Source organism: Rattus norvegicus, chromosome 15, assembly GCF_036323735.1.
Source record: "Rattus norvegicus strain BN/NHsdMcwi chromosome 15, GRCr8, whole genome shotgun sequence".
NCBI classification, from domain to species: Eukaryota; Metazoa; Chordata; class Mammalia; order Rodentia; family Muridae; genus Rattus; species Rattus norvegicus.
Genome location: NC_086033.1, coordinates 20,185,258 through 20,208,151, shown reverse-complemented (window position 1 = coordinate 20,208,151; position 22,894 = coordinate 20,185,258). Strand labels below are relative to the sequence as shown.

The window sequence follows — 22,894 nt, the reverse complement described above, 5'->3', positions numbered from 1 at the left end:
GATAAAGCAAGGATATTTTTCATCATGAAGGTGGGTTCCACAGAGCATGACACACCGTCTACATCAAGAGCACAATTTCCTGTGCAGCTCTGGCTGGCTGTGAACTGATGATGAAGCCTACGCTGCATGAGACTTGCAGAAAACCACTGTTGCCTTACACTTGTGCTGTTACAGGAGGAAGAACCACACACGACTCAGGACGGTCTTGTGAGTTAAGGGTTAAAGGTCACATTTTTATTTATAGACAAACATTAATTTATTCAAGAACATTTTAAATTGGGGAGTCAATGAGTTCAATGTATATAGCCTTAGGAATATTAATTAATTAATATTAATTAAGTACACTAAAGTTAACAAATGAATAACAAAACTTCAAACTTAAACAAATAAAACCAAATGCATAAAACAACCAAACTTCAAACTAAAAACCAAATAGAACAAGTAAATTAGTCAGCATTCAATTCCTGCTGATTTTTCAACATATAACTCCAGCCTGTTGTTGGCCTTGCAAACACAGCAGAACGGCAGGTAAGATGGTAAAATCTCTTCAAGAGGAATGTAGACGCCTCATTCAGGGTGGTTGGTTGTTGATGGACAAGTCGTCAAAGGGTTAAACGTGAGGCGTGTTCCATGCCACATCTCAAGGTCTTTCAAATTCAGCCCAAGATTGGAACGGTTACAAGGACTGAGATGCGGGAGGTGTTATCAATCTTTGCACCCTCAGTGCTCCTGGTGGACAGGTCTGTCTCTGAGAGCTGTAGTCCTGCTCTGGGCCACGGGCAAGCGTCTGCTGGAGTGTTCAGACCTAGGGGTGGAAAAGGCCTGGTGAGGACCTGCCATGTCACTTCTCCCATACATAGCGCACAATTCAGCAGGATAATCCAGGATGATCTTTCATCTGAGGTCATTTTCTCATGCCCAAGAGAGAAGGGTAAGAGACCCCACAGGCCTCCATATTTTCCCAGCTTTTAAAACTGCTAAAAAGTGAACAGTGAACAGCAGGTAATTCCAATCGTCCATATATATTATATTTTAAAATCATGTAGCAGGGTCTCAATGTCAGATGAGGAGACAGGTGAACAACCTAGAAAACAATAGGAAGGCCTTGGAGGCCTGGCCATCACTGAAATGAAGACTATCATTATTCCTCCAGTGCAGGAATATGCCTGGGGTCCACTTACAACCTCAATATCTGCAAAGACCCAGAGAAACAATATCTCAAGAAGTACATGCACACTGAAGTGATATTATATTTGGCAAGAATATGCTGCATGGAAATCTTGCCAAGGGTAGGCATTGAACTCTAACAGAAATACTCATGCAGAAAATAAACTATACCACTCCTTTGTTTATGGTTATCAAAAAACTCTTTGTGGGGAGACTTAAAGGCACTGGGCTCAGATAATACAAGAGAGCTCAGACTGGAGGGATCAGTACACCATAGCCAGAATCTCTATGGATCACATACACTTCATGGATGGAATTTCTTTTAAAATGGACAGGAATAATATTCTGAGCTGCTCCTAGCTGACAGATGCTGATAACTATGATGAAAGTCACACACCCAATAAGACAGTTCATAAGTACAGGGAATCTACTTGGGTCCTCTCATCCTGTGCTTTCAAATCATCTCAGTGACACCGAAATGATGCCGCATCTTCCCAGCCAAGGCCTTTTGCTCAGTGAACAGTTTGTTCTGACTCAGGGCGTCCTACAGACTTTCCTACATTCTCTCCTCATCCTGGTCATTAGAAGATTATATTGTCCATGGAGACAGGCATGTATACAGAGACAGACAGACAGACAGACAGACAGACAGACAGACAGACAGACATACACACCTTTGAACTCACCCAAATATATTTGTTCACACATACAAGCAGAGTATTTTGCAGAATGTGCTTAGTTTCCCAGTTAATGGTAATAGAAGAGATCACCCAGTCTACTATTGTGGCATAAAAAAAAAAAAAAACCTGGAATGGGGTAAGTACACAGTAAGCATAGGCTAAAGACAGCTCAGCCAATAAAGTGTATTCCCCTGGAAATCAGAAATTAGAAATGTGACATCTAGGCCTGTTAGCCAAGACTGCTTAGCAAGGTCACAAGGCTGTGCACAGGAGGCTGATTTCAGGCAACAGAGCACTGGGTGGGGGCAGGTGAGCCTCTTCTGTCCTCTGCTCACTGTTTCCCAGTGCATGCAAAGTGAGCTGCATTTTTCAATATGAGGTCCCTTTAGGATACAGTACCTGACAGGGGAAACAAACTACCAGCACAAACAGCTAGGAAATCTCCACAACCACAATCCAAGGTAAAACTTGTAATGGGATGCTATCAGATATAATTCGAGTGAGATAAGGCTGACTGATTCAAAGTCAAATGCTGGCAGGTATAATCAAACTCAGCCACAGTCCATGGAAATGCTAGACAACATTGTACCTTTTCACTTTCTGACTGGTGGACTTCTGGATAATTTTGCTTCATGGCTGCTCTGAGGTGAACCACTACAACACTAATGTGCCACAGTTTCTCTGCTGACACCTACTTCTTGTTCTGGAATCGCTGTGTCAAAGGTTGAACTTTTACAAGAGTTGTGCATGGCTTCTCACAGGGCTACCCATTTGACACCTCCAGCAATGTCTGAGGGTCATCACTTTCAAAACCCACCTTACAGATGATTTTCACTCAGATCAAATGATTTTGAATAACAATGGTTAAGAGTGCCACAGACCCAACACAGGGTGAGTGCTGTGGACTATTTTGAGTCTAAGGTTCTGTCTGAGGCAAAGATGTGATTCCACCTCAGCATAACTCCTGGACATCTTCTGCCTGCAGATTCAACTCTAAGCAAATTAATCTTTCAATTAACAATTTCCAGAGCAAACTCCAAAGCCAATGTATATTCAATCAAGTTTAGGCCGATCTAGAAAGAAAGTGGTGGCAGGTAACGATTAACATAACCAGGATGTTGAGAAGACACAACAAGCACGTGACCTTCCAGTGTTACTGCACACCGAGAGCAAAGGAGGCAGAAGAGCCCTGAGTCAGCACTTTCCACACTCAGGTACATGGATTTCACACAGCAGCCTCTCCTCAAATCCCTGTACCCTATTCCTGAGATTTCTCCAAGTAATGTCAATGTTGATGAATAGTTTTCCCACTGTAATAATTTCAATAGAAATCAAAACCCCATTAAGAACAGTTTAAAAAAACTAATTGGAAAAATTGTGTTTCCTCTTCCCCTCTCTCTCTCTCTCTCTCTCTCTCTCCCTCTCTTTCTCTCTCTCTCTCTTTATATATATGTATATATATATATGTATATATATACTTTTACATGCTTCTATATGTGTACATATAGACTAATACAATATATATAAATATGTGTCTGTGTTCAGAAACTTGATGAGTTCACACACACACATATGCACAAACACACATATACACACACTTCTATATATAAGCACCCATACCGCAAACACTTAAAACAAGCAACTCCCAATGTAACATATGTACCATAGCCATAACCATGTTCACACATCTGTGCCCAACGACACAAACACACACACATACACACACACAGAGAGTCAGAGAGAAATGGAGAGGGGGAGGGAGGAAAGGAGGGAGGGAGAGAGAGAGAGAGAGAGAGAGAGAGAGAGAGAGAGAGAGGACAGAAATCATAAGTGAGAAGCAGAAAAGAATGAGGAGGCCATCCTTCTGGAAGCACAGTTGTTGAATACAGATTAGGCAAAGGAAATGTGTCAGTGAGAGCGTAGACACTGCTCTCCATCCCTTATAGAGTAAACCTGTGTAGGGAATGCACTTCTTGGGCACACGAGGTGGAGAGAGTTGGAGAAAAATTTCCCTCTAACCCTCACATATCTCACACAAACCCTCACCCTGAGAGAAGCCTTTCTTACATCCCTGTTCATCCAGTCAGCTCCAGGACAGAAGCCCCAGGAAAGAACACTAAAACACTGACATAGAACAGGACTGACACACTGCTTCTCAAGCTCCGTCACTATGAACCACCATTTGGACAGGCAGAAGGGACCATTTTTCAATGTACAGGGAAAAGGAGAGAAAGTCCACAAGTCCCATCATAATTGACAATGAGAGCCATTCTTTTGGCAATTGAACTGAACTCTAATCAGTTCTGTGCACTACAAAGACGGCTACCACATGGCATCCCTCTAGCATAATGGCATGTAAGTGTGCAATGTGTGATCAAAAGATCCTCCTTAAGGATATGCATTTTCTAGTTGAGCAGGAGGATTTGGTTGTCAATCCTCCAGTTTCTTGCATGAAGCTAGAATCACAGAAAGTTTTGTAAATGGGCAAAGAAATGAACAACTGGATGAGTCCTAGGAGAGAGAGTTTCTGGATAATTTGGAGAAAGGTTAAATTGGTTTGACTTGGTTTCTGCTTAGATATCAGGAAAACCTGCCCTTGATGCTTCATTCATCCTACCTGAGGCTGCTTGTTACACGGATTTTCATACTGGCTTCCCCACAGAACCTTGTTGTTTCCTTAATGGATTCTTCCAGTGCAATCTGATCCCTTAGAAGCCTCTTGTACTCATTCCATGCTCTCTGGGCATTGTTCTTCAGCTCAAAACACTCAGTTAGGAGGGGGCAGAAGCTGCGGCTGAGACACAAAGAAAAAATGGTGAATCCCAGCCAGTCTCCAACTTCGTCCCACTTCTCCAAGTCCATTCCTCCTTCTAGGGTCCTGATCAGAAGAGAGCCCCAGATTATAGTCCAAGTCCACAGTAGCCATGGAGCATAACCTAGAGACAGGTCAAATGGAGAAAAGAGCAACATTCCAGAAGACTCAGGGCATTTCTCAAAATCCTGACACCATTGATTCAAGTTTTTCCCAGAAGAGGACTTAATCCCTATGTGTGCTTATATGTCCATTTTATTAGAATGTCCCTTGGAGGCCAATCTTTCTATGTGTCCTGTGTGTGTGTGTGTGTGTGTGTGTGTGTGTGTGCTGTGTGTGTCCTGTCAGAGCCCCAGAGCATCAGGATTGATTGATGACTCCATCATTGTGCACACATTTTCTATGTACAGGATCCCTATTTGGGAAGGACAATGACTGATGAATCTCACAGTCTCTTTCCATTTGTTCAAACTATCTACAAGAGGTAAAAATCCTAGAGCCTTCCTTAGAGACAGGCTTCCTGGTCTGCTTCAAACACTATAAAGCCTGATCCTCACTTTATTTCAAAGATAAGAATGGGCTGACATATGCTTGCCTAGTGCTGGGGTCACAACCTTGTAAGTTACTCACCAGTACCAGTCATTTTCCAGTGTAAGGTTTTTACATTTGACCAAAGCGGTATTGATCTGCTCGCTCATTTTCTTCATGTCGGTCATCACTTCCTCATGCTGCATCATGAGCATCTCGGACTCAAACTTGTTCCTGTGGCAGGGCGTGGTCCAAGGATCAAATAACATTACGAATGAAGGATACAAGAATTATATGAATTTAGACTGAATCCTGAACTACCCCAGCCTAGGACATGCCACACCCTTGCTCCTTGGTTTTGGGTCCATTTGGTATTTATTAAGTTTATTATTATGGTCGCGGGGACAGCAGTGCCAGGAAACAAAAGCAGGGAGCTGATTTGCTTGAGCTCCCTGACAGGCTTTGAAGAAATAGACTAGCTTGCCAAGAACATTCGAGGGTCCTGTGCCACCATCCAGGCTCCAACTTAAACCCATGAAGACTATTCTCCTGTTCTTAGGTAACAATTCTCAATCATAGAATCTATTGCTACATGAAAACCCAAAGGAACATGGACAGTATTTACAGGGAAAAGAAATTATAACACACACCAGGAGATTCCCATGAGCATCCACCTGAGCAGATGTGAAATGTTGTACTGTTCAAACTGAGGCTCTCACCCTCATCATCATCATGCCATGGAAATTGACATAGGATAATTCTCAGGCCAAATCAGAACACAGAATACCCAGATCTTAAGTTATACACACAAACGCACTCACACATGCATACACACACACAAACTCACACAAAACACACTCTCTCTCTCTCTCTCTCTCTCTCTCTCTCTCTCATACAATTAGAATGCCAAATAAATACAAGAATGTGGAATTATCTCAAAATACAATGAATAAAATCAGAGAACACCAATGATACCCTGTTGACAGTCCAGTCACACACTGGGAGGCAGCAAGAGGGATTAGGCCCCTCCAGCTCTTCACAGGACCTATTGAACCCAAAGCACCTCCAGGTCAATTTCAACAATGATTGGTCATAATCAGAGCACCTAGAAATTCCCACAACCCAACAACTGTCCAGGCTACTTAAACCACACAATGAGAGCTCACACACTACTACCCTTATTCCCAGACTGTAATTCAGGCCACAGGCTATGATTTACGTTTGTAGGAATCAAAATAGCCTGTGCCACCCTCTCATTCCCATCTGATCTTCACATTCTGATGCAATCAGGAAAGTGATTTTGACCATGAGCCCACCCTGGAGTTGTAGCCTACTGTGATGTGAGGAAATGTGGATTTAACAGAACTTGCACTGTGACTACCTGTCATTTAAATTCTTTCCAGGGTAATCCGCCAGGATTCTCCTGAGTTCATCTCTCTCCTTTTGCATCTTGTGGAGGGCAATTTTGAGGTTCTCCAAACGCTTCGTTCTCTCCTCCTCAACAGGTGTCGTGGAGGGTTGGGATGATGCCTTCTGATCAGACTCTGTAGGTAGATAAACACCAGTAAACAGGCATATATGTGGACATAGTGTCAAGAAAAACTATGCTTACTCTAAAACAGAAGTCTGAGGATGAACAGTTCTACAGATACAGTGACCTCCTGACAGAGCAGGAAAACTATCTTTAAGCTGAACTCAGCTCAGTCCCTGTTCCCCACCATCATAGACATATGGTGACATATGCCATCATAGATATAGACCACACATCCTACAGCCATTCTTCTGCACTGAAATTCTAAAGCTGGCCTAAACAAGAAGAATTGGAGGACCTTCTCAGCTAATGTCTGATGTGAGGCAGGTAAGTCCTTGAGTCCAAACTGTTTAACATCTTGAATCCCTAGTCACGTGTGTTCAAGTACAAAGTAACTGAGACCATGATATGACCAGGAGAGTATCCCTCTTGGCATCAATTACCCACGTGGTCTACAGGACAGTGCTGAGAGGAAGTGGTTCCACAGCCTATCCTGAGAGAGACACTTTGTTATTCTTACACAGGCACATCCTGGTATTCTTTGACACTGCCCATGACATTAAAGAGATCCAAGGAAAGCCCCTTGACATATACCAGGTCTTGGTTCTCTGTCAAACTAATGATCAGAAATTGTTGTGTCTGGGTCAGCCATTTAGGAAGACTGAGGCTCTAAATCATACGTCCTACTCCTGGAAGGACCAGCTCAAGCCAACCTCCTCCAGGAAGCTCCCCTTGCCCTGCCCAGTACTCACTTGACCTCCTCAAGGACCTTTCCATTCGTCTTGTTCTCCAACGTGATAGAAGGCTGGCCTCCCTCTGCCTTGGTCTGGTCTCTGCATGGATATGATTGTCCCTCCGAAAGAGACTGCGGATCCTGGAGAACATGCCTCCTCGGGAACCCATTAGGAAATGAAGGGAAATGGCTCAGGCAGTTGGTGTCACCACAACACTGCTGACATCACAGAACATTCCAGTGTCTCCTGGATACAAGAGAATTTCCAGGGAAGACACTACCGGTGATGTTACTGGGAAATGCCATAGCTTACTTGCTAACTACCTCCACCCAGACTGACCAGGTTCTGCAGTGGCTTTTCCAGAGACTCACTTTTGAGCGAGGGAACACCCATTCGCACACTCTCCTTCCAGAGCTTCAGAGTTCTCACTGCTTCATTACAACTCAGTTGCTGAGGAGAGGGAGAGTTGGTTAAAGCCTTGATATGGACAGAACATCTTTGTTAACAGCCAAAAATCTAAATATGCTTGGTGAGGGAGATTCTTCTCCCTGAAATGTATAAACCCAGGGTCCATGCATGTGACATATAGTCCAATTCCCACAGTTTTTACTGTTCCCAGGAGGCCAATAGTTTTTTTCCCTACACCTTTAAATGTATGCAAGTTGGAGCATATTGTTTCATGGACTGTGCCTTGGGAGGGGGCATGGTTTCAATATATTCACCCATGTTTTTTCCTGAAATCTCTGTTTTACAATCCCATTTTGTGCAATGGAAACTCCTGTTTCCAGGCAACAAAGTGCTCAGGTATAGGGCAAACATCAAGTTGTAAACGTTCTGTCTATTCTTAAAAGTTAAAATCCCCAAAAGTGAGGGAACTGAGACCCAAGCGAGAGCCAAGGAGGGGCAGAATGCAGAGGTGCTGCTGGCCAAGGAAGAGCAGGAGGAAGCAGAGAAGCTGTAGCACATCATGGTGCACAGGGAGCTAGAACTGGAGATCGACCTGGGCAACCTGCTGGCTTCTGACAGCAACCCCTCAATGGTGCTGTGCCAGGCCAGGGCCTTGCTGGAGGCCGAGCTGTGTGCCCCGGAGTGGGAAAACCCAGAACATCTCAACAACCAGCTGTGGAAGCTGCTGACCAAGGGCATGGAGGAGGCAGTGGTAGTGTGCTTGCAGGAGCCTGACACAGGCCTTCCCCGCAGGAAGCCACTGCCTGGCCAAGGGCTCTCCCTTGCTGGTAGAAGTTGGTGAGCTTTAAGAGCATCCATTCCAAGAAGAGGACCAACCTCATGTGGGACGAGGTGAATGGCCAGTAGTGATGCCCTTGTAGCTACAAGCCCTCCCTGGATGACACTGAGGAGTGGCTGATTGAGGTGCCTGGGTGTGCAAACTCCATGGAAGACCAGTTCTCCAAAAAGGATTTAGGCCAAGAAGAATGCATGGACAAGAACTAGCTGAACCATCTGTGCAACTAGTCTGCATGCACAAGATGCAGATGCCCAGCTTGGCTGGCCTGCACCTTCCTGACACCAGAGTAAGCGGGAGCTGGGCTGCACCATGCAAGTGTCCAATGTCTCCAAAGCTTCCTTGGGACACTTGCAGGAGGGTTCTGTTCTACCAGGTCTCATGGGTATACACATATTCCACATTCTGGGGAAAAATAAAAGGTTTTCTAGTTCCAAACAATTTGGAGCAAATATGTATTTGTTCACCTATGAGCGTGTGAGTGTATATGCACGCCTGTGTGCTTGTGTATATGTACACCACAGAACGCAGTGTTGGCCTCACTAATTAATATCAGCATGGTTAATAACAGTGGCTCTCGTTTATTATTAGCACCTCGTGATTATAGCAAATTATCAGGAGTCTGACCTCCTCAGGAGACTTCATGCTAGCCTAAGGCAGCAGTCCGCAGACTTGTTTCTGAGGACCCCTTTTTTCTTTCCTCTTTCTTTCTTTCTTTCTTTCCTTCTTTCTTTGCTTTGCTTTTGTTTTTGAAGACAAGGTCATAGTCGAGGCTGGCCTGAAACTCAGAGATCCATTTGCCTCTGCCTCCCGAGTGCTGGGATTGAAGAGATGAGCCACAACTGCAGGCATCTAAGGACCTCTTAATGTTCTCAAAAATCACTAAGACACATACAACTTAATCTAAATGAATAGTACCTGAATCTGTCTACTAATCATATAGTAAACATAGGAAGCTTATAAAATGTACTTGTAGGGTACTGGAGAGAAGGCGCAGTTAGTGAATCGCTTGCCATGCAAATGTGAGGACCAGAGTTTGAATCCCCATCATCCTTGTAAAGCATCATCAAGTTGACAACAAAAACTTTTACTCAATAAGTGTTGAACCCACCATAGGGCACTCTCTCAAACAAATGCTCTGTTTATATTCAGAATATTATTAATTACATGCATATATATGAGTGTGCATGAATTTACGGGCACACACACACACACACACACACACACACGGACATGTACAAATGATTTGAAAATGCACATGTAGAAAGGAGAGAACAAACTCCCATGAGTTAACTTCTGATTTCCACATGTGTACAGTGATGCCTCTAACCCTAAACATATAAAATAAATAAATATATTTTTAATTTATAAGTATACTGTTTCTTTTAGTTATACAAGAACCATTCCTTTATCAATCATTCTTACATGGTTGGAATTTTGGTTGGAATTACATTTCACCACACCTCTCTCTGAGGACAAAACCGAGAAATATATACCACATCTGTGAAATGTTTGGTTCTAAATCAATTTAAGGTTGTGGTCTGAGTCCTATCCATTCAGTAGACATCAGACCTCATCCTACCTACCTCATCCAGCACACTGTAGCTGACTGAGATACACAATGAGAAAAACATCCTATGCATCCGCACAGACTGTAAGGGAGAAGAATGATTAAGGCTAATGGAGAGCTTGGCAGATTAAAGGGGCACCTCCTGCTGAGCAAATGATACACGAGTTAATTATCAAGTGTTTATAATATCCCAGAACCTGTTCTTGAAGCCATCTTCACTCCATCGCATTCTGGCTTGAGAATCATGGAAAGCAGGAGCAGTGACTTTCCCATAAAACTAGGAAAACTGGATGTAGATGTCTCCATCTTCCCTGAAAGCCACGACTCTGAAGAGAGGATTCTAACCTGGATGCTGAGACCTTTAGACACCATCTCAAAGAGACTCCTAGAAAGGGTGATATTTAAGCTGACTTGAAGGACAGTGCTGTTTGGCTGTTTAACCCATTCCTAGGTTTGTCAAATGAAGACAATGACTGAGTCTTTTGTAAGAAGAACATGAAAACGTTAAAAGCCACAGGACTGTGCCAGGGAAGTGAAGGGTCTAAGTGGTCACGGTCACCACTATTACTGCTGGCATCGTGAAGCAGAAATGAGAGAGACGGTGACCACACTTCCAAGTAGGTGTAATTTTTTGTGTTCTACTGTTAGAAGGTGTGCTATGGTATTTGTTAGAGAATTTAATAAAGCGCCAGATGAATCCATAAATGTAATTTTATAAGGTTTTCAAAGAATGATGTTTTTTATGTAAAAGAAAAGCATCTGATATTGTTTCTATGAGCAAATAATTGGCATCAATATTTCAATCTCTAGCTATGCAAGTGTGGATTTTCCAAAGTAGGTCTTAATATTACCTAAACAAAATTCCCTAGGCTTATCCAAGAGCTTAATGTTCCTGTTTGTTTTACATGAAATGCTGACAAACTGCTCTGATGACAGCCATGTCCAGTTACAGTCCACTGGGCAGGGATCCTCACTGGTTGATCAGTAAAGTATTAAACCCCTGGCACAGACCTCATGCACAGCAGTTGGCTGGGTGCACTTTGCTCCTTGTCCACTAGAGGGAGACAAGACTGAACGGTTTAATGTAAATGGAGATTCTCAGTAGCAATGTGCTCCTGCAGTGCTAACATGTCCCCAGCAGAGCAAACCTGTCTGAAGAACTTCTCAGGGAGCAGGTGTTTCCTTAAAGCACTGAGAATGGCTACACAGGACAACTGAAAACTGACAGCACGTTCAAAGACAGTGCACAGAAGAAGGAACACATATCCTTGAGAAATGTAGAAAACCATGCAGCCTAATCACAGACATACAGACGCTGAATTAAATGATGGACGGCCAAGCAAAACTCTGTGACCTACAGGGAGGTTATTGAGATGTAAATATTCACGATCCTCTGGGAAGTTTGTCAATTTCTACATCCTTCCTTGATAACAGCCATGCGACAGATACACTAAGAGCCTAAAAAGTCCTAGGGTGCCAGCATTTCCAACCTGAAATTCCATCCGAAAAGAAGAACTAGAGATATTGTCAAAATTACAGTTTAAAAAATTGTAGCCTTACGATAAGTAGAAGAAAAGAAAGAAATGAAAGATACTACCAGGATAAGGACTAAACAAACAAATTCAAACACACATTTATATACAAACTACTTACAGATGGGAATAATAAATATGTCTACAAAGATAATGCCTTGCAAAAATAAATCAAAAGTATGAATCACAGTTGCTCTTGTCCATAATTCTTTATGTTTTCCAAGATTTGAGAGAATAAGTATTCTTTTTACATGAAAGTTCATTTGAAAAAGTGTCTAGAACTAAACTGAGAAAATAGGAGGAAAAGGCAACCAGGGTGAGCTTTGGGTCTGAGGCATCAGAATGAGCAGAGGCAGACAGGCATGAAGGAGGGCAGCAGGCTTAGGAGCTTCGTCTTGTCCCAAGTGTGGATTCATGACCCAAACCTCACAGAGAAGGCCTGCAAGAGTGGCAGTTTTCACACTGGGGAGTAATGGGTGGGTCAGCAGTAGGAGCTAGAGTACTGGCAGACCCTGCCTTTTTATAACTGGGGGCTTTGAAATGAGGGCAGTTTGATAGATGGAGTTGGGGGCTCACCCTAGGATGTGGACTCTGACCAGGGAGGGCAGAGGCAACAGGGAGCATGAGAGCATGTGTCACACCTGATACAGTGCTGCAGTCTTTGTACTGGACAAGGTAAGGAAGTAATGAATCTGTAAACAGCCTGGCCCTGGTTTTTCATGCCTTGAAACCAACCGAATCGGACGGAGGGGTATTTAATGATTTATGTACTTGCAAGGGGGCATAGAGACTCTATGTGCAGGGGCAGAGAAGCTTAGTTGAAAGACTCCCCTCAAAGATAAAAAGGAGTCAAAGGCTCTGTCCTCTAAATGTGAACAAAAACTAGTGTTAGACTCAGCAGAATTGAAACCACTAAGGTTAATAATTGAATTCAACTATGTGGCTATAGGATAGCACCAGGAGTAAATCCATCACAGCATGGTGGTTTTTGAACAAGCACCATGGCCATCAGAATACAAAGGGAAAGGCACAGAATCATGGGAAATCAAAGTGGTAATACTGTGACACATGGCAGAAAGATTCAGGCAAGATGGAGCTGGATTCAGGTAGCAGGGGAAAAGGAGGTAAGTACACAATAGCTTAGGAAGCAGAGCTAATGGGATCTACCATCTGACTCATGGGAACCACCATGTGACTCATGGGATCTACCATGTGACTCATGGCATCTACCACGTGACTCATGGGATCCACCATGTCATTGGGGTCTGTGAACTTTAAGTTCCATTGCATTTGACCACTTTTTGTCTCTGAGTGTCTGTGTTCCCATAAAATGCTTATGAATGGAGAAGCATGGTGAAAGAGTGTCTCTTCCCCTAAATTTCCAGTTTTCCTGGACAATAGGTTATGACTCCTGGCTGAGATTCCTGTGGATGTTCAGGAGCTTAAGTGACAGTTGATTGGCTTTGTCACTTCTCTGTTGCTGGGATTAAATATTTGTACAAAAGCAACAGTTAAGGGAGAGAAGTTTATTTTGTTTTATAGTTGCAAGATGCACCACAGTGGAAAGTTAGGACAGCAGGAGCCTGAGAGCTGTTGTACTGACTGCAGGCAGAGAGCAGAGGAAGATGCTGGTCTTCAGATCACTTCATCCCTCTTATCCAGTCCACTGTCCCAGTCAACCACAGAGGGTGGGTCTTCCCACTTCAATCAGTCTAATCAGAAGAGTTCTGCATAGGCATGTCCAGAGGCTAACCTACATCTAGTAATGCCTTATATAATAGAGCTAATAATCAAATGATCTTCCACTTGGGTGCCTAGAGCTGTGTCTCCAGGGAGATTCCAGGTGCTGTCAAGTTGACGATCAACAAACACTAACCACCATGCAAACTATGAAGACGAGTTCTTCATTTAGACTCAAGCCTTCTTGCCATGTACTCCTAGAAGTTCAGGAAAGTAGAAATTCCACAAATATCAAAATCTGAATAACCTCCTCACTTACCAGTCAGGCATGCTAGACCAACACTTCTGAAACTGTGACCTGGACAAGTACTAGTAGCTTCATTACCTGGAAATTATCAGAAATGCAAATTTTAACTCTACTAAACCTATTCTCGGGATGAAACCAATCACCTCCTCTCATTGGACGGCCTGGAATGGATGCTTTCTCTTCCCAGAATGACCTCCAGGTGCAGCAAAGCTAAGTTCACAGCTAATTGCACTTGGGTGTTTGGGGCTTCCTTTTCCTGCCCTTCACAATTACCTGACTTAGTAAAAAGAATCACTGGGCTCCATCTGTTATTGACAAGGTGACCAATCCAGTCTTGAGAAAAGCAAGATTTAGAAATCACTTTAGTCTTGAAAATCAGTACTATGAAGGTAGCATGTCTTACCATGCCCTGCAAAGAATCTACAAAATTCAGAAAGCTTGGTTTTTGTTGTTATTTCTATTACCAGAATGCTAAAACTGAGAAGGACTAAACAGGTGACCCAGGTGACATATAGAACAACATATTTAATTGGGGACTTTCAATTTCAGAGTTTTAGAGCAAGAAGATGTGGGATGAACAGCTGAGAGTTCCAGTGTTGATGAAGAAGTAGAAGAAACAAATGCTACCTGGGAATGGTGGGCGCCTTTGACGCCTCAAAATCCACTCCCACTAACACACCTCCATCTTGCCTCCAGACCTTAAAGCTCTGGTGGTCTGGGAGTCCCCTGGAGCTGGAAAGGATGTAAAGGTCAAGAACTGCGATTGTTGTACAACCTGAGACGTTCCAGAAACTCATGAATTCCTTTGATGGTTTGCTGCCCAACACTTCTGAAGAATCTGACACCTCCACTCCACAAAAGGAACAAAATTGAAAGTTGCCTGGTTTGTCACTCTAGAGTTAAGTCTGGTGAAGGCACCTTCTGTTTAGGGGACCAATGTGATGCAGGAGGTGAGGATGTATGACTGAGGTCCTTATGGTCTCTTCAGGTGCATGAATGTATGTTGGGACCCTGATAATCTTCTCTATGTATTTATCTCTCTGTATATTTCTGTCACTTCTACTGATTCGAGTCAAAGATCTAAAAAAGAAGGGAAGTGAGCCCTCCTGGGACAACAGCTACTGGTGCCCCTGGGATGATACACAACTTCCCATAGGCTCACTGATCATGCTGGCCCATTCATGCTGTACCCCTCTTCTGGCATCAACTGTGGCTGCAGGTCGGTGCTACTGTTGCTATGGTGATGCAGGCTGTAAGGACTCCTGAGTAGTATTGTGGGTGATGGACACAGGCCCAGAAGGAGTTTTATGGAGTAGGATGGCTATGATGGATGTCTCCGGCACTGTGACCCTGGAGGAGGCTAGTGGCCTCTCTACCCAAAAGTCTTGATCGTGTTAGGCCTGCTTTTTTGTGAGCAGTTGGGGCTACAACCACACTAATAAATACATTGACTTTGTGACAGGAACTGTTTTTAACTTACATCTCCATCATTGTAATGGACCTCCTGAGGGGAACTGCAGTAAGTGGATGCATGACATTGAAATAACCCATTATGAGGCAGGTCTTCTGGGCCAGACCTATATCTGACTTAATAAAATGATAGCCGTCAGCCCAGCCAGCCCACTACCAGATGATAACCCAAAGGAGCCACTCCAAGACAGCAGCCAAGTTCAGGTCATCAGACTCCCCCGAACAGAGGAGGGACATAGCCGTGGATGTGGATAGGACCCTACCAACCCTCATAAGGTGAAATGTACTCCAGGAACTGTACTCTGGCTCCTCCAGTTCTGATCAACAGGAGGTCAAAGCTCAGATCCTGCAGGCAGGACAATACAGAAACACCTACTGCTGTGGTAGAAGGTGGATGTGAGCAGCTTCAACTCCCGTCTTAAGCAGGAACACAGCCCTGATTGCTGCTACCTCTGCAATTGTGGCTGCTACATCCTGCTCTGCTCTGGGGCTGGCTGGAGGCTCTGGCTCCACTCTGGGCTCCACTGTAGCTGCACTCTGCCCTTCCTAAAAGTGATTGATGCAGTCCAATGTCACACATGGAGAGGTTTATATGGAGCAGTTTTCTTCAACATGGAATCAGGTAGACTAGGTTGCAGGGGTCACCGACCCAGGATGGTATAGGCCCAGTCCCTCAGCCAATGGACTTCAGCACAAAGGGCTGACCTTCTGGCTTCATCCCATTCATTTTACTGGGAGAAGGGCAAAGACATGCACACTATGAACAGTTGACATGCATTTGCCAATGCCAGTGTCCATGGGCCCTCTTTAGAGAGAGGGGACCCCTCACCTTCACAGAAGAACACAGGAAGAAATGAAGTGACAAAAAGAAACAGGAGGCAAATGGATCGCAGTTCTTGTTGAACAAGAGACCCATACTCTGCTGTTATCAGAAGACAAAAAATTCTGTATATGGGTTGCCTCTACCTCTGAGATTTGAAAAAGCCCTCACCTTCATGACCAAAGTTTCCCCTAAATCTGGCCAAGGCCCTAAATGTTCATCTAAAATTACGTTGTGCATAGAGGCTGCAAAACTCAGGAACGGTAAAATAAATGTGTCCGTGAGACCAATGAAAATTAGGCTAACCTCCTACCTTTTGCCCTCCTAAGGGTCAGATGCTCCCCATATTGAGATGTTTACTAGGTAAACGTCACTAGCCGTTCCCCCATCACATTCTTGGAGACCCTGCAACAGACCCAGAGGACTATTCACAAGGCTGAACCCTTGCTCATGTCTGAGCTTGACCAAATGTTCCAGACTGGAAACCTTATGTGGACAGAGAGGATCCTGACACAGAGCTTGGAACCAACAGTGAAAGCCCATACATTGTGGTCCTCAGCACCCACTGTCACCACACCCAGCTAAACGGGGCTACAGAATATAGGTCACCCCCAGAGTCTCTAACCCACTGAAGACAAAACAGACACAGTTCTTATAATGAAAGTTTTCTTATTTTATTTAGATTTATGTTTCACTAATTGTTTCATTAATCCATACGTGTTTGAACACATAAAACATTTTAAAATAATATTTGTATGATTATATCAACTTTCCAAGCATAAAACTATAAAATCGTATGTTAAGTTACCAAATATTTTCTATTTCTTCATCTCGCTTGTCTTGATCACTCAGCAAACTTGTTTTGGCACAAATTACCACATGAATGCTAGAGCCCAGTTTTATATGCCATTCACAGAATGGTGCCATGGCAATGATGCCAGCCAGAGTGGGCTTCCAACCTCAATAAACTGTAGTTTTCTTATGTTGTCTTTTTTTGTAGGAAACTCATTAAACCCTGATAATCCAAAAGATCAGAAGCAGGGAGCTCATAGCCAATCTAAGCTCTACCTCCAATTCTATCAGCTAGAAATGGGACCAATCTAAGGTCACCCTGGGGAATCTCCAGGCAAAGGGTACATGTTTAATGTCACCAAGATACCGGCTAGTAGTTCCTGGGTGCAGATGCTTTTAGCCATGCACAGCAGATTAATTCCAAGAATGACAGTCAAATGTTTTCCAGGCCCCAGAGACTACATAGCCTGCTCGCACTAAGAACTTAACTAAGGGTTAAGGAGCCAAATCTGGACCATTAGTAGCTGGTTCCCTCAAGAATTGCAGGACTGAGGGGGATCCACAGCACTTATGGCTGCAGACTCACCCTGCAGACTCACCCTGCAGCCAGTGTGGCTGTGTTTCCTGCATCTTAAAATGCAGGTTTTGGGTCTGAGAAGGCAGATCCTCTAATGCAGTGTACACAGGCCTGTGACTTCAGGATCACAAGGGATGGGCACACCTAGTTTTATTGGTATAAAAATGTTTTCCAACTTACACCACATCCCAGGATTTTGGGTGCTTCCTATCAGTCTGTGTCCTCAGTAACACTTCTATTGTTGGACGTTTCTGTTTATCTATTCTGGACTTGTTATCTCACTGAAAAACAACTTCTTTTTGGACAAACTCTAGGGTGGCTTTGAACTGACTATGTAGTCCTTGCTGACCCAAACTCACAGAGATCCTCCTGCCTCATCTTCCCAAGTGCTTGGATTACACACATGTGCCACCACGACTAGAATATCTCTCCTTGAAATTTGGATGTGTTTTACTTGTTAATGTTGGTGTTGTACATACAGTATACTTAAGGACTGCAATTTGGAAATTTTCTTGTTTATGAAGCTTCCTGTGGAGCCTTTCCCTACTTTTTTTTTTCCGGAGCTGAGGACCGAACCCAGGGCCTTGTGCTTGCTAGGCAAGTGCTCTACCACTGACCTAAATCCTCAACCCCCCTTTTCCTACTTTTAACATGCCTGCCTTTTCACACTGATTTGTACATGTCTTACCACATGAGTTTCTTCTCCATTACTAAAACACATGCCAGAGAATCAACTTAATGAAGGGGTGTATGTTGGCCAACAATTGGAGGCCACAGTCCACCATGACAGGTTGAGCAGCTGTCTATATGGTATCCACCCTGAGAACTCAGAGAGCAATGAATGCTTATGGTCCACCCCTTTTCTCTTTATATTCAGTCAAGGCCTATTGATTGATCAGTGCTGTTCACTGTTAAGATTTATTGTGCAACTAGCCTGACCCCAGTAATGCCTCAGGGTATCCAGAAGGTTATATAATCAAGGTGTGATCCATTTCCTCAGGCTCTTGTTTTTTTGTTTTTCTTGTGTGTGTGTGTGTGTGTGTGTGTGTGTGTGTGTGTGTGTGTGTGTGTTTCTTTGAGACAGGGTCTCACTATGGGCTGAAGTTGGTCTTCACCATGACTGATCCTCTGTCTCCAGGGTGTTAGAATGATAGGGCCTAACCACCACATTTGCCTGAAACAGGAAAACTCCACAGATCTAAATCTATTTGTTTCTTGATGATCAAAAAGAGAAAATGACAATGGTCAAGCTAGGCCCAATGTCTTTGCTCCTTTCCTGCTGCCTGCTGACTGGACTGTAGAATTCTCAGCTGTCTCTCCAGTACCATGGCTTCCTGCGTGCCCCACCCCCCGCTCCCCATGACAATAAAAGACTGGACCCCTGAAAATGTTAAGCCAGTCCCAATTTAAAGTTTTCCTTCGTAAGAGTTGTCATGATCATGGTGTCTCTTCATAGCAATAGAACATTGACTACGACACTGGTACTATATCTGATCTTAAACAACTGTAACTCAACCAGGCATTATGTTAGTAGAACATCCAGGTGAGATGATGTTGGTGCTAGAAGCTCACAGAGAACCCCAACCAACAGGTACCTGTAAGGTCTCCTGGGCAGGTCTCTGTTTTCTTTAGTGTCTTCTTTCCGTCTATCTTACTGATTTTTATGCTCCCCATGAACAGAGTGTAAAAATACGTTGTCTTTACTCCTAATTCCTTAGCCTTTCCTTTAAGCCTGAGTTTATGGGACAAGGTTTCTTTTTTTAAAGATATATTTATTTATTTTATAAATACATAAATCTTTATATATTTTTACAGTGTATATGAGTACACTGTAAATTCAGACACACCAGAAGAGGGTATCAGATTCCATTACAGATGGTTGTGAGCCAACATGTGGTTGCTGGGAATTGAACTCAGGACCTCTGGAAGAGCATTCAGTGCTCTTAACTGCTGAGCCATCTCTCCAGCCCGGGGGCAAGGTTTCTTACTAGAATCTTCACCTTTGGAATATTTCTAATCTCTGGACTCTTGGGCCCTGAAGAACAAAATAAGAAACAGGTTCTCAGAGACTCTCAAAGAGAAGAAATGAAGTCCATGAAGTCAGTGAAAATTTTTACCAACCCAAAGCCAAACTGATTCAAATCAATGCTGGCCCACTAAATTATCAGACCGTCTTCAAGAGAGAAAGTTCCCAGTACTAGGGAGATATGTTGAAATTTGAGCTTTGAATCTCATTGAAGAAGAAAGCGATGTGGACTGGGAGCAGAGGCAGGAGGGTCTCTTGGTTGTGTTAAGCCTGGGCTGTGCATTGAGAGCCTTTCTCAAGAGAACAGTCACAAGGAAGTGACAAGGAAACAAGCTGTCATCTCAGGGGATGTCACTTTATATGATTTGGTGGTTTAATCCTGTGAAAAACTCAGATGTGGGGTGACAGTCTAATGGCAGAACCTTGTCTAGCACAGACAAATAGAAGGACAGGAAGGAGGGAGGAAGAAGGGCCAAAGGTGAGAGATGCTGCAGGCATTCAAATGTGAATAATGCTATCCCTAAGGAGTGGAGGAAAGCTAGCTGTCCCACACTGGAGCAATGCTCACAGCTGACTGCAGTTCAGAAACTGGAGATGATTGTCCCTGTGTTGCTGTGCAGAAAGGACTGGAAGAGCAGCAAAGACAGTGGCTGTGCCCATTTCATGGATGCTTTAGAGCAAGACACCTTCTGGAGAGGTTTCCAACTAAAAATGTTCAAATGCTACCTCTGAGCTTTAAAATTTTATAGCTTAGGTAAAATCAGATTTTTCTTGTTATTTCCAAATGAAGTTTTGAAGGTTTTCAAGTTGTTCCTCTAGAGGGAGCCCCAGGACTTGAATATTCTGACAGTGAACCTCCCCAGGCATCTCCCCAGGGGTCAAGGTTTAATATGGGAACAGTTAGTGATTTTTACACAACTCTTTTTGTTTGGGTGAGTGAGCTGTCCCTTGTCCACAACAGCTTTTTGTTTTCCTCAATGAGGAGTGTTGCTCATTTGTGAGCCATCATTAACTCAAAGTGAAATGGTTAAAAATATGTATCCTGTTACAATAGGCTGCATCTTTTAAAAAGCTCACTAAAAAACAGCAAAGAAAACAAAACTCTGTCTTTTGAGAAGACTTATACTATGTCACATTGTTTACCTAGCTGTAGTGCTATATGAACACTATTTCAAAGGAAAAATAAACTTGCTTTACATTGAAAAAAAAAAAAGGTTTCAGAGCTGCAGAGGAACAGCCTTGAAGGATGCTACTGACATGGAGACTCCAGGCTCAGCCGCTGCCCATGAAGAAGAGAACAGAACACAGAAATCTTCCTGTTCCTGCTAGCGCTGTGGCAGCCCACACCTGCCCTCCTGATGCTTGGGGAACTGAGACAGCAGAGGCTGGAGTCTGAGGCTACAAAGGGAGGCCCTGTGCTTTCTCATTACCAAGCCTAGTACAGCACAACTCAGCACAACTGTGAAATGGGTCTCTCCCGCTCTTGCAGTGGCAAAGGGTAATGGGATGCAGCTTTGCACAGTTCTCAAGTTCCACCTGAGTCTCCCCTCTCCAGCTCTGAGCCCAGTCTCGCCAGTTTGTTGGATGTGAATTCTAGGATCCCAAATTCATGTGCAAAATCTTTTTCCTATAATCCAGCTTTTCCTCAAAGCCACCAAGAACCAGAAGCTAAACAAAAAGCCACAGTTTCTCAAGAACTTTTTACTTCTTTCATTTTCAAGGGCCCAGGCCAACATCAAGGAGACTAAAGCTGGGGTGGGAGAGCATGAGAAAGTCTCAGAGGTGTTGGGCCTGTACTGGGAAGATCTTTTCAGATACCCCTGGAATGCTCTGAACTCACAGATAGGATTTAGAGGTGGGACTCTTTATCCTGGTATCTAGATGTGGAAATGACACTTCAACTCCTATTTGGGGATGGCTTACCCAGGGAGCTTGACTCAGTGGTTGAGAGCATTGGACTTTTTTCAGAGAATCCAAGTTCAATTCTAGCAAGAACCTGCCAACTCACAACTGACAGGATCTGATGCCCTCTTTGGCTTTCTAGAGCATCAGGCATGTGAAGAGCAATGGGGCAGGGGAAGAAAAGGGGAATGGGGTCAGGGAAAGCAAAGGGGTTAGAGAGTCAGGGAACATAAGAGAGGCTAAAGAGTCTCTTTTATAGCAAGCCAGGCCTACTTGGCTGTTGCTAGGTAACTGCTGGGTGGAGTGTAGAACGAATGCCAACATTAACAATAATTCTGGTACAAATGCAAATGTCTGCATCGAGTTCTCAAAAAATCCTTTGATGGTCCATTTGTTGGGACACAGCCTGGTTCCCAATCGTTTTTGCCTCAGGACCCACCTTCTTAGAAACTTGCTCGCTTGCTGAAGACTTGGCCTGCAGCTCCTGCTGAATGGCCTGCTTCTCTCTTCTGTTCTGCAACACTGATTGGATGCTAAGATTCGTTCTTAGGCATTGTGACGTTCGAACCTTTACAAAATATATTATGTTTATTCACCTCTCTCTCTCTCTCTCTCTCTCTCTCTCTCTGTGTGTGTGTGTGTGTGTGTGTGTGTGTGTGTGCACTTGTGTACATGATTGCCACTGTGTACTATGTAGTAAAGTGTAACTTTTGGGAGGAGTTCTCTCCTTTGGACCTGATTCCAGGGATCACACTCAAGTCACCAGGCTTGGTGGCAATCTCCTTTACCTGATGAGCTTGTTGGTCCAGTCTGAGCTTTCACTGATCCCTTAGCCCCTCTCTCACCACCAACCACAAGAAAGCAATCTCTGCAGTGTTACTTTTGGTCCTATGTGACTTTCTTATGTCCCAACAACTAAACATTTTAATTAGAATTCAACATAGTAACTAAATTGCTGAATTTAATAGGAATTACAGAATGTGGGCTTTTCTGATTCTGTCTTGCTTTCCATATTCTTAACTAACAGTCTTCTATACAGTAGAACAGTCATCATTTGGACCTTTTTGGTTTCCTTAAGATACATTTTTAAAAAGCTTCGATGTTTAATTTGCTCCTCAAATAACAATTTTCAAACTAGGAAGTGAGTGTTCTATGAACTTCAAATGAGAACCCACTCAATAGATTTTTTAAAAACACTTTGGAGTCATTCAAAAGCTGTTTCTACCTCCTTCTTTGCAGGCCTCAGAATTCCTGGGAGGCCTTTTGTTTACTAATGAGAAAGCAGACTGTGGTGGAGCAGTGGATGCACTGACACTGTCTCTCCTCTTGCTGTGCCTTCCATGCAGATGCCTGAAGCCTTGGAGGAGCTGAATGGTAGAGTTTCCTGTGTCTTCCAGAGGAGAAGGAAACACCCTCCAGAATCCAGCTTGCATGTGTGGGGGTCGAGGACAACCTTGGGTGTTACACTTCAGGTGCCGTCCACCATTTTTATAAACCGGGAGTTTTCATTGCCTCGGAATAGG

At 43.7% G+C, this 22,894-nt stretch overlaps 1 protein-coding gene and 1 pseudogene across 1 annotated transcript; one reads left to right on the top strand and one right to left on the bottom strand.

The window, feature by feature from the left end:
- Positions 1-208: 208 nt before the first annotated feature.
- On the bottom strand, positions 209-7,663 carry LOC102554774 (disks large homolog 5-like). The gene is made up of 5 exons (XM_039093766.2): positions 7,471-7,663; positions 6,569-6,731; positions 5,290-5,421; positions 4,465-4,641; positions 209-805 (listed from the first exon to the last, which is right to left on the bottom strand). The coding sequence occupies exons 1-5, from the start codon at positions 7,619-7,621 to the stop codon at positions 721-723; spliced, it is 708 nt and encodes a 235-aa protein (XP_038949694.1). The 5' UTR covers positions 7,622-7,663; the 3' UTR covers positions 209-720.
- Positions 7,664-7,935: 272 nt separating this feature from the next.
- Rrs1-ps14 (ribosome biogenesis regulator 1 homolog, pseudogene 14) lies at positions 7,936-16,659 on the top strand (annotated as a pseudogene).
- The last annotated feature ends 6,235 nt before the right edge of the window (positions 16,660-22,894 follow it).